Here is a 12,844-nt window from a genome sequence, read left to right as displayed (position 1 = left end):
TTATATTCTCCGCATTGTACTGTTTATGATAATAAACAATTGTCATTGTCATTACAGTCATTACATAGCTACGCATGATTACGACTATTCAAATATATTCCTAATATATCAGATATGTAATTATAGAAATTGCCAACTGTTTATGTTATATCAAACTTATTTCACTTGTTTTTTTTTTATTATAGACTTTCTAACTCAGACGGTGGATAAAAATGAGACTACTTGAGATTGCTAAGTCATTTAAAGATATTTCTGGTTTCACTATCTTTTGAAAAACAATATGTTTTCAGGTTTGTGTTTTTGAGACGACCCCTAAATCTATTTTAGTTGGTGTGGGAGTCAGTGTCGGTGACGATCTTAGAAATGTCTAATAAAATTCTGTCTGATCGCGATGCGACATTGTCGAATTAAATAAATTTCATTTTCTCATGTAACAATTAAAAAAAAGCACCATTAACATATACCTTGAGACTTATTCAGCGAAATATGGCGGAACTGTATAATGTGTACGGGGATAATTTGATAAAGTGAGGGCGGACAACGTGACGTATATACAAACTGTATAATGTGTACGGGGAGGATTTGATAAAGTGAGGGTTTGACAACGTGACGTTTAAACAAAAATATAACTATAATGTGTATGGAGAGGATTTGACAAAGTGAGGGTTTGACAACGTCACGTTTAAACAAAAAACAAAAAAATAATGTGTACGGGGGGAGGGGGGGGGGGGGGGGGGGAGGGGGGGATTTGACAAAGTGAGGGTTTGACAACGTGACGTTTAAACAAAAAGAAGTATAATGTGTACGGAGAGGATTTGACAAAGTGAGGGTTTGACAACGTGACGTTTAAACAAAAAGAAGTATAATGTGTACGGAGAGGATTTGACAAAGTGAGGGTTTGACAACGTGACGTTTAACAAAAAAAAGTATAATGTGTACGGGGAGGATTTGACAAAGTGAGGGTTTGACAACGTGACGTTTAAACAAAAATATAAGTATAATGTGTACGGGGAGGATTTGACAAAGTGAGGGTTTGACAACGTGACGTTTAAACAAAAATATAAGTATAATGTGTACAAGGAGGATTTGATAAAGTGAGGGCGTGACAACGTGACGTATATATAAACTGTATAATGTGTACGGGGAGCATTTGATAAAGTGAGGGCGTGACATTGTGAAGCCAATAAAAGCTGTTTAATGTTGACGGAGAGGATTTCACAATGGGATGAGGTTTAAGTTACCTATAGTAGGCGCTTGACTGTTTCTCTGTCTTGCACGTGCTAGTAACGTTTGGACTATGTTGTTTCTTGTCGATGTTGCCGAATTAAATCCTGGTAAATGTCCAAGAGTTTGTTGTCTTGTCTGTCCGAGTGGATGTCCAACCAGCCCGCCCATGTGTCCGATCGACTGTCCAATCGGCCCTCCTGTTTGCCCGACCAACTGTCCTGTCTGTCCGAACGACTGTCCAGGGAAAATGTTATTCTCGAACGGCACTTGTAGTCCAGATCCAAAACCATTGATAAAGTTTCCATTTGATCGAGTAACACTTAATGGCGACTGAATGTTATTCGATGATTGTGCCATCAAATTATTTTGTCGTCTTTCTAACTGAGCAATAACCTCGCCCAGCAACAAACCTCCGGCCTGACGATCGCGAGGTGGAAACCGAGCTGAAGGCATTGTTCTCATGTCGCGAATCTCGGAAACAAACATGTTGTTGAAAACACCATTTCTAATGGCGGAACCACGACTTTCGGCATTAAGAAAATTTACATTTGAAGGCATAGCAAAAGTTCTTGTATCTCTTAGCGGAGATACGAATTTGAGCCCAGAAGCAGAACCGTCATTGAAAGCTGAAGCTGATAAGCGATTGGTTTGTGTGTCTGGGGGCGCGTTGAAGTCATCGGGACGTCCCTCCCCGGTCACACATATCAGCCGTTGATCATCCCAAACAAGAACTTGTCGAACACGCCAAGCTCGATTTTCACATCGTAACCTTCGCCTTGCTTGTCCAGGGGATCTCCGATAGGTAGATTGTCTAGACACCCATCTCATATAACCGTCCTGATTCAACAAGGGGAAATTAGGGTCCACGGGAAACATAGCCATGGGCTCCCTTGGGCGTTGAGCTCGATTTGTAATTGGTTCGTAGGGATAGTTTTCTGGGTTTGGCATTCTTCGCTGGACATCACTCCAGAGTTTGTCGACAAAACTGTGATGGAACCAAAATATGGGATCGGCAGGGGCGGTTGTAATTCCCTGTAATGTACCTCCTCCCCAAACGTGAGGCCCGTTGTGATAACCCTCTAATGTTAGAAGGTTCGTATATACAAGTTCCCTGTTGCTAGTTCGGTTAAGGATGGACTCAATATTCTCCCGTGCAATGAGTGTGCCCGCCCTTCCAATATTTCGGGATATGCGGTCCCCATTTGGTTCTGTAAATGTACTAAAGGGACCTGTCCGTACAGTTCCTCGACCATTACCGAACAAAAACCTTGTCCATAGAATGGAATTTTCGGGATTCATGATGTGAAAATCTAGAGAGGAATCCCAGTAAGGCATAGGCAACTGCAGGTAATACTCAATCCTGTTCAGGTAAATAAAATATAACCAGGTTAAAACTCAATCATGTACAGGTTAATAAAATATAACCAGGTTAAAACTCAATCCTGTACAGGTAATTAATATAAACTAGGATAAAACTCAATTCTGTACAGGTAAATAAAATATGGTTATGTAAAGCTCAATTATATACAGATTAATAAATCATAGTTATGGGAAACTCAATTTTGTACAAATAAATAAAATATAGTTATGTTATGTAAAACTCAAGTAAATAAAATACGGCAAAGCAAAACTCCATTCTATACAGGTAAATAAATTATAGTTATGTAAAACCCCATTTTGTACAGGCAAAACTCAATTCTGTACAGGTAAATAAAATAAAGTCATATAAAACTCAATTATTTAGAGGTAAATCAAATATAGTCCTTAGAACGCAATTATGTACAGGTAAAATAAAACTATGTAAAACTCAATTCTGTAAAGGTAAATAAAATATTGTGATGGAAAACTCAATCTTGTACGGGTTAATAAAATATGGTCATTTGAAACTATTTCTTCACTTATCTGCTTATCAGGGGTGTGTATAATATAAATATAAAGGGGGAATATGTAACCTGGGTATATATTATATATTCAGGTCATGGGGTCACCGGTAGATGTAGTAATACATGTATTGTGAACATGTGAGCGTGCGATTGGCTAAACCACCCCATTCTTCTTTTCCCTCACCTGTCCAACATTTACCTGTACAGGTATTACTCTTGCGATACCTGCCCAGGTGAACAGACATGTACTCGTTAACACTCGCAGGATCCCTGGGTTGTTACTCTTATTTTCCTCTAACATATTTTATCTATTTATGATCAATTGTAAGATAATGTGTGTGAGAGGAATGTTAGTAAGAGTGTAATCGTATTTTATTATATTGTTTTAGGTCTCTAACCGGACAATAAAGAATATTTAACAACTGAATACTCGTCAGTGTGGTATTGGTTACAATACAATACCATGGGGTATGGGGTACATAATCACATGTGCCACTATCAACTAAGATGCATACTTGACCTAATCACTATCAGGTGAGATATATAATTACCTGTGCCACTATCGGGCAAGGTTCACCATTATCTATGTCACTATCAATCAAGATCTGTAATTAAACGTGTCACAATCAAGTATGTTAATACTTACCCGTGTACCTGTGAGATATATTATATCCTGTCAATATCAGGAAATATATAATATATGTGATTTACCTATATCATTGTCAATGAGTATTTTAGTGATACAGTTCTAAGCATTCAAATAATCCACTGAAATAGTTAGCGGTAAGCCTATATCTGATTTAATCTATTTATTGATTGATTTGCTCATTTTAATTAAGCATTGATGTCATTTTTTTTTTAGTTTCATCGGGGTATGAAACAAATTTTGTGTGCAAACTGTATGAATCCGCGTAGCGGATTCTTACAGAAGTTTGCAAACAAAATTTGTTTCATACCCCGATGAAACTAAAAATAATAGACATCAACGCTTATAATTAATTTTTGAAAATGATTTTCTAATTTAAAACATGTTTTATGTACAATTTTACTGGTTTTAAATGGGATTCTTTTTCTCAAATCCATACGCAACGTCAATTGTCGTACTGTGATGTCACATTTTTCGCGCCATTCTCGGAATTTCTTTCATAGAAGAATGAAAAGAATTTTTCGATCAATCACATTTGAGTATTTACCATGTAAACAAAGAAAAATTAATTAAGAAGAAGTAATGATTACATTTATCTTGATCATTATTTTCATTGCAGATACCTATATAGGCGACAAAGGCGACCCTTACCAAAGCAGTAGTATTCTGTGCCAGCCGAGGAACGTAGGGCCTCCATGTGCACTTTCGATAGCAGTGTCCGTGTGGAAGGATACGATTTGTCCGAGAATCTGTAAATGTATACATATATATAAAGTATAACATGATACAATCTTGATTTACTTATTTTCTGCTTTTCGTACATAAGCGATGTCTATTTCCCTATCCTTTCTAGCAACACAAATCATTTATTTTCTTCTCTCTCTACATAGATGATATTATTATAAAAGACTTACTTTTCTTCTCTGTCTGTCTGTCATTAGGTATATTTCTTCATAAAACCTTCATAAATGATTGATTTACTTTTCACCTTTCTCGACATAAAGGACTTATTTTCCTCAATACATTAGTTATTCATTCTACTCTCTCTGCTTTCATCATTTATATTTTCTTCTCCTTCTACAATTTGTTTTCTGTCTATATAAACTATTTATTATTTTATCTCTCTTTACATGATGATAAATTTTCTTCCTTTATTAAAATGATGTTTTTTCTCTTTTCTCTTCATAAATGATTATTTTTCTGTACATAAACGATTTATTTTTCTGTACATGAATATTTTGTTTTTCTGTACAAAAATGTTTTATTTTTCTTCTTTTTCATGATATTGTTTACTTATCTCTCATATTTATGCAGCATATCTACTTAACTGTTTGGTCTACATACCCCAGAACGAAATATCCTGTTGAATTGTGTCGTAACAAGGCGCCATTGTCTCGGACTTAGTGAACGCACTTCTCTTCTCGCTGTATTTCTTCCTCTGGCTTGTCTTTTCACGCGCCAATGACCGGAAGTCATCATTCGCAACGCTTCATTAAATTGGTTCATCCTTTCCTGGGTGATATTAGGTCGTAAGGCCCTTATTGCGTTACCTTTAAAACAGTCCATATAGGAGATGATATGTTGTTTTTCCTGTTCATGGCTGACTTCCCCAAATGTTACTGACTTGTTGTTACACTCATATAAGGTCTTAGGGAATGTCCGAAATTGCAATTTTGAAAGATGGTCATGGGCATAAACCAGTGCCAACTGACTGACACAGACAATCATATACAGTCCTGGTGTTATGAGACCCTGTCGATATATAAAAATAAAAACACATTTAATCAACAGATTCAAGTATTTTGCCAAGAACTGACAGGATTAGTTGCAGCTTTGCTAACTTTACAACAACCTGTGTTCAGTCCTATAGTATGTCATATTTATATTACTTTGCCTCATCTGCTGCTATAATTTCGTATTTCATAGTTATTTTAAAAAATGAAATAAGCAAATAAACGCATATGTATCATAGTTGTAATATTTCATTTGAATATAATTATCTATAATATAGTCCCATGGCTACTGTCAATTTGTGACATAAAAACCTTTTTTTTTTTTAAACATTTATCACTTGTATAAGGCTTATAAGGCTAAAATTACTGATACTGATACTGATTACTGATAATTTACCCTTATCAAATCATTTTTCCAATTTATAATTACAGTTAAAATCAGTTTCCTGTGAAATTAAACTTGAACTCACCATGGTGTGTTTAAGTCGTCCTAGACGCGTTTGACAAGCTAAGCCTGGGGACTACCGTTATAACCAACTCATTCCAGTCTGCTTCCTTGTCACGTAAGTGTCGAAGAAAATGATTGATTTGTAAATGGAAAAAACAAACGTTTTTTAATCTGACATACGCCGGCTTTCCTTTTCATGTTTAATTATAGTATCACAGGGCGGAGCAAAACCAACACTTAATTCAAATTAATTTTGTTTATCGCAAAGGTGTTTTTGTAATTACATTGCGACGAATTTGATAGGATAACTAATTCGTAACAGCTGAGGTTTACGGCATATCGACATATACAGATACATTTATATACTTTTATATACAACTAGATCTATATACTTTGAAAACCCAAAATTAAATAAACAAAGAAATGTTGTTTTTAATTATCTAATGTTATAAACAATGAACCTGAATTCAATCATTTTGTATTAACATAATGCGTATAATAATTCATTATCTATCAATGTATCATACCGGTGGTTTAAAATGATATACAATTTTTATAGGATTACATTATTCCGTTCATTGGGGGATATATCTGTAATGTTACATTGCCATGAAGAAATTCAGACAATGGTGTCTAATCTTACATCATGAAGGTAAGTATTATTTTCCAAGAATGGAATGTTTTTTATGATACCGACAGTCTGAATCCTTACACGGAATACAAGATTTGGAGTTCAGTGTTACACTCATTGTGTAGGTGCTGAAAAGTTTCTATTTCTTTGTCTGATAGAAGAAAATCACACAGATTTAGCGGCAACGAGTGAATTATTTCTCAAAACCATGTTTTTAACTAGCGATGATTAATATTTACTAAACCATTGTGTTTTCATTTACTTCTATTCCTCGCACGTTACAACTAAAATCAACACAAGACCGATATGTCAACGAAACAAAATTAACAATATTTTTAGAAGATTTTCACGGATATCTCTGATAAATGCAAGGAAAATAAGACCATGGGACATTGAAGGGTAAGCGTCTATCACTTCATCGCCGACACCCTTATTCGAGACATATCTATGGAATGTCATGTCCTCCAAATATTAACCGGTGTACTAATAAGATAACCCCTGTTAAATATATTATATGACAATGCTATCATAACTTTGAAAAAAAATATGTATACTTCATCAACATGCACCTCTCAAAATTCTGTGCTGTAAACTTCCCCTTTGCAGTTGACATGTGTCACGGCAATCGTGATATCGGGAACAAGCGCTTGAATATCAAAATTCATTGTGACAAGCAAACAATATATTAGAGAAACAGGATGTAGCTATCTATAAATGGTAAGTTTACGGTAGGCAATTATCATACCGCGAAATCGATAAAGAATATATTGAGAATGAAAATTGCATTATCCATCCTGTCAGCAAATATGCCAATTATGATAAAACAATAATTACATTGATAATGAAGTTGACACATGAATTAATTTAAACGAATGTTTTTTATCCTGACTTTACTACTCTATATAAAAGATTAAATTAACCTTTGGATCTAGACTGAGGAGACCCTGACTTTGAGAATCGTTCTGTAAGTCGCCACATCACCTGCCGGGGTGTATGGGGTATGATGTGCATCCAGAGTTGTTACAAGCAAAAGACACACACGATATTAGCACATTTCAATTCAAATTGAGAGTAAAATATAATAGAGCAAATTTAAATCAACTACATCACACAACTGTTTTGTCATTCCTGGACTCGTCAGTTATGCTAAGGGCCTAAACTGTTGACACATAGAAGGCGACTGAGAACTGCAATGATCCTGATTGCCAAGAGACTAATTGTCGCTTGATAATCAAGTTATATTTTACTAGTACTCTCGAGATTGTTGACTAGAGTTTGATGCCGTAGGCTATATTGAGTATTTCGGTTAAATACTAGTTCCTACCTTTCCAGATTAAAAAACAAAATGGGCGTGGTTGCAAGTTGATCAAATATCAAAATTGATTGCGTCCGTTCCATCCTTCTTATTCAAAAGTCATAAAAAGGAGAAATAGGAATATAATATCGGGTATCAACTCACCTTAATGCATATTGGAATCAACAATGATGATATTGACCTAATCATTAACACAGAGTGTATATGTATTTGTACTCTGGATCTTGGGAATTAATTAAGATAGGTTGTAGGCTGTAAATTATATTTTTTAATATATAAATACTTACCTATATTAAAAAGGAGCTGCGGTGGCCGAATGGTTAACGTGTCCAGACACTTTATCACTAGCCCTCCACTTCTGGGTTTCGAGTTCGAAACCCACGTGGGGCAGTTGCCATGTACTGACCGTAAGTCGGTGGTTTTTCTCTTGGTGCTCCGGCTTTCCTCCACCTCCAAAACCTGGCACGTCCTTAAATGACCCTGGTTGTTAATAGGGCGTTTATCAAAATAAACTAACCAACCCTATATCAATATTGATACTGTGACAAGAAATCATGTAAATTGACAAATGCATTAATTTTTACTCAGATTTCATTATAATTTAATATATTTTCCTCTGAAGATATCTTTTTAACGTGAATATCGATATCTTGATATAAAGGACCTTGTTGGTACTTGCCATCTAACCAATACCTACTTATTGCAGTTTTGTCTTTGCTTTCTGCGATGAAACGAAAAGTATCGACTACTGTAGTGATTGATGAATGTAATTTCATCTTAATATACAAAAGACACAAAATGTTTAAACCATATCAGATCATTATATACAAACAAAACAAATAGTGTTGAATTCCATGCATCCCAATGACATATATATTTGTGACGCATTCCTCATTCAAAAGAAAACTGAATTATGTAACCTGAAAATAGTAAGAATTCTTAATTTCCTAGAAAACTGAATTATGTAACTATTGAAATATTAAGCATTCGTAATTCACCAGCAAAACTGAATTATGTAGTCTAAGAAATATTCAGTATTCGTAATTAACCTGCAAACCGAATTTTCTAACCTGTGAAGTATTGAGAATTCGTAATCAACAAAATTGACTTATGTAGTCCGAGAAATATTTAGTATTCGTAATTAAGAAACTGAATAAGTATGTAGCCTAAACAAATATTTGTGTTGTACTAAAAATATATCTGCTTGGCAATTAATTACTTGATAAGAAATGCAAAGTATGTAGTACAACCAGAGAAATCGGAATCGTACTTATCTAAGTAGGTCATTTTTAACTACATTATTGTAGCTGTATAATGATACTAATGGGGCGCCTTTAACATCGATCATTGAAACACCGTGTGTCAACTCTAGGTCACACTTTTGCCTCAAGGAAATGGACGTGTTGTTAAAATGTAATTTTAAGATGGATCACTAGAATGTTATTTTACTCGGCGATGATACAGTCTACCATATCAAAATTAGTTACAAATGACATGCTGCTTAATTTACCAAGTGAATATCTCGTCTCCAAGCGAGCGTCAAACCGTCAACAATGATGATGTCTCTACTTTACCAAGTGAATATCCCGTTTCCATCCAAGCTACAAGCCCTTACCGATTGTGATGTTTATTTTACCAAGTGAATATGCCAGTTCCTACTAAACCACAAACCCATACCAATCCCAGTTCCTACTTAACCACAAACCCTTACCAATGATGCTGGCTAATTCACCTAGTGAATATCCCAATTCCTACTTAACCACAAACCCATACCAATGATGCTGTCTAATTGACCCAGTGAATATCCCAGTTCCTACTTAACCACAAACCCTTACCAATGATGCTGGCTAATTCACCCAGTGAATATCCCGGTTCCTACTAAACCACAAACCCTTACCAATGATGCTGGCTAATTCACCCAGTGAATATCCCGGTTCCTACTAAACCACAAACCCTTACCAATGATGCTTGCTAATTTACCCAGTGAATATCACGGTTCATCCTAAACCAAAAAACCCTTACCAATGTTGATGTCTAATTTACCAAGTAAATATCCCATTTCCAACCAAGCTACAAATCCTTACCAATGATAATGTCTTACTAACAAAATGCATATCCTATTTCCTACTAAACCAAAATGTCCTGACCAATGACGCTGCTTATTTACCAAGTGAATATCCCACAAATCTTTATCCTAAACGTGTGTTCACACCTTGTCAAATAGTAATCTGCTAATTTCTGATATTGAAATCTGATGCATTACATCATAATCATTTCCCTGATTAAAAATTTGTTCTTGTAAAATATTATTCGATAGTGTTGCAGCATGACGACGACGACGACGACGACGACGGCGACGACGACGATTGGATGATAATATGATGATAATGATTGGATAATAATTATGATGACGATGATGAGGATGATTGCCAATGATGATGCTTTGTCGGTGTGTGTATGTGTTATTTATTTGTCTCTGTACCCTTTTTGATAATAAAAAAAGAACTTGGCAAACATAAAATAAATTTAAAAAAAAGAAAAGTATATTCAACGTTTTAATGAGTGTATAACATACACGATACATTACATTGTATGTTAAATAATGTGCAGCTTCCAACTTATTTCATATAGGTTAACATATTTTTGCAATTACGCTGTACATATTAATGCGAATGATTAAAGTAAAACTGTTCCATTCTAATTAGATTTCCATTTTGTGTAAAAAGGAATGTTATTTTATTCCTCAATGATTTCTAATTAAGATTTTAAAATATCTTATATTTGAAAATAGAAATGGTCAAGATTCCTTGGCGTCAGTAATAGTTTCTCACTTCCAGATGCTTATTGAATTGATTTGTCTAAACAAGTTACGAGATTCCGTATTATTTTCCAATTCGCATTAAACGTATACCTAGTATTTTTCATTTTACCAGTGTTCCGCAATTCTGTATCCAAGTAAGTGTCTGTTATCTCTGACGGTAAGAGCACTGCTTTGTTAATTTCCTATTCTTCCCACAAACCAATCTCTCTTATCTCTGACGTTAAGAGCACTGCTTTGTTATTTTTTATAAACTTCACACAAAAACTTATGGGTTTATTTACTAATTCTGTTTGTTTTTGTTTTGATTTTTTGGCAGGTAAGTTAAGTAAGCGTTGTTTTTTTTAGAAATGATTAACGGATATTTTCACCAATGCATCACCATCAAGGTTTATTTTTTTCACTTAGTTTAAACATTCCATCTCTTGTGGTTAGTTAATTATGCTAGTTCAGGTTGCTGCTAAAATAAGCGGAACAGACCATAGCAAGTGCTGTACTTCCTTTCTCGTGACGAAAACTTGCCACGTGCTTTCTCTTAGAACGATGAATTTGAAGTATAGTCTGGAAAACAGCTATTTCAAAAATCGTTTCTTGTTGCTGATCTGTCTAAATGTTTTCATCGACTCCATTTTCTGATCAAAATGTGCTGTAAAATCACAATTAATTAGAATTATATTATTTTTAAGTGTTTTATCTATTTAACAATTTGACGCTAGAAGTATTTGATGCTGGTTGACATGACTTGTGATCATGTTGGTAACACCACGGTACTTCATTTGAGAACGTCGCCTCACCTGTTTTCTCGGTTTTCTTTCGCTTCGCGGAACTGGCCTATAGTCACAGCTTGTGAAGTCATACTAAACGGAAAAAACGGAAATGATATTAATGATCATGATTAATCTAAATTGCAACAAATACAACATTTTGTTGGTAATGAAAATAATGATACATTACCTAAAGTTTTTCCTGACAAATATTTGTAAAGTCCATTCCGATCTGTTACCGAAAATGCTAAATGTATACATTCCAAATTAATTAAAATGTGATTGAGAGGTATTGGTTATATAACTCCCATCGTTTAAAATATTTCTTGCGAATACAGGATGATTTATTCTAACACAACACGTCAACAAGATCGTGTATATCAAAGTCGACGTAACAAAAAATGACATCAGCCTGTGTAATACATTAAAGAGGTCGAGAGTGGATGCTAAACAGTCATAAACTATCGTACGTGATTTAGCTGGGATCAATGCATAAATGCCCAGGCACCAGGGGCCCTTCTCATTGTTTCCTCAATAGGTGAGTTGCTAAAGTATCATCAGTTGATAACGTATATATCTGTAACCTGACGTAACCAGACGCACCTATCATATATATTTCACTCTTCTTATAACATACACAAATTAAAATGAATAATTCATAACAATACAACATAAATCTTAATCGCATTCTTTATCATGTTATGTGGTCTTCCTTAAGCTGTGAGATAAACGTTTAATCTATTTAATATCATTTCCCCTCCCTTTTGACCTTTTCATTTCTTTATAGGCAAAGTAACAATGAATACCGACAAAACAAAACTATAATTCAAAACGAGATTCGATTAAATGAGGACAAGATATCCATTTTTTATTTTTTTTTTAGATTTGGACGATTTCATTTCGGTGTATGTTTTGCTAACACTAGTCATATGTTAAACGAAAAGTTGACTACTCTTATCACAGGAGAACGAAGGCGGAATTTTGGAATGGAAAATTATGGTGTAAAGAGTAGAAAAAAATTACATGTTCATGGAAGAAGCTTTCTTTAGGAGCGCATGATCTAGATTAATGAAAAGATCTTTGAGTTTATCAATATCTACCAACAGTATCCCAATAGGATTGCAGACCCGATACATCTGTACTAAGAATGGAAGTAAGAAGTTAAGATGAAGGTTTAGTTAAACAACTATTCGAGCCAGCATTAACATTAAGACGTTGCTAATCCAGTATAAACGAGGAAGAACCAAAGCCTTCACAGTATTAGGGATTTTGAAAGAAGGAAGCCGACAGGAATCTGCTAATATGCTGAATAATGATATAAGAAAAATAGGGTATAATTCATAAACCTGAAAAATAGTAGTTGTTCACAAGGTCGGTTG

General features: G+C 34.7%; 1 protein-coding gene across 1 annotated transcript; it reads right to left on the bottom strand.

Moving 5' to 3' along the window:
• Nucleotides 1-747: 747 nt before the first annotated feature.
• Nucleotides 748-2,570, bottom strand: LOC117337451 (tyrosinase-like protein 1). The gene has a single exon (XM_033898440.1). The coding sequence runs from the start codon at nt 2,560-2,562 to the stop codon at nt 1,216-1,218; it is 1,347 nt and encodes a 448-aa protein (XP_033754331.1). The 5' UTR covers nt 2,563-2,570; the 3' UTR covers nt 748-1,215.
• Between the last annotated feature and the right edge of the window lie 10,274 nt (nt 2,571-12,844).

This window comes from Pecten maximus, chromosome 11 (assembly GCF_902652985.1).
Source record: "Pecten maximus chromosome 11, xPecMax1.1, whole genome shotgun sequence".
In the NCBI taxonomy this organism is placed as follows: Eukaryota; Metazoa; Mollusca; class Bivalvia; order Pectinida; family Pectinidae; genus Pecten; species Pecten maximus.
The sequence above is the reverse complement of the archived record's forward strand: the minus strand, read 5'-3'. Positions and strand labels throughout refer to the sequence as shown.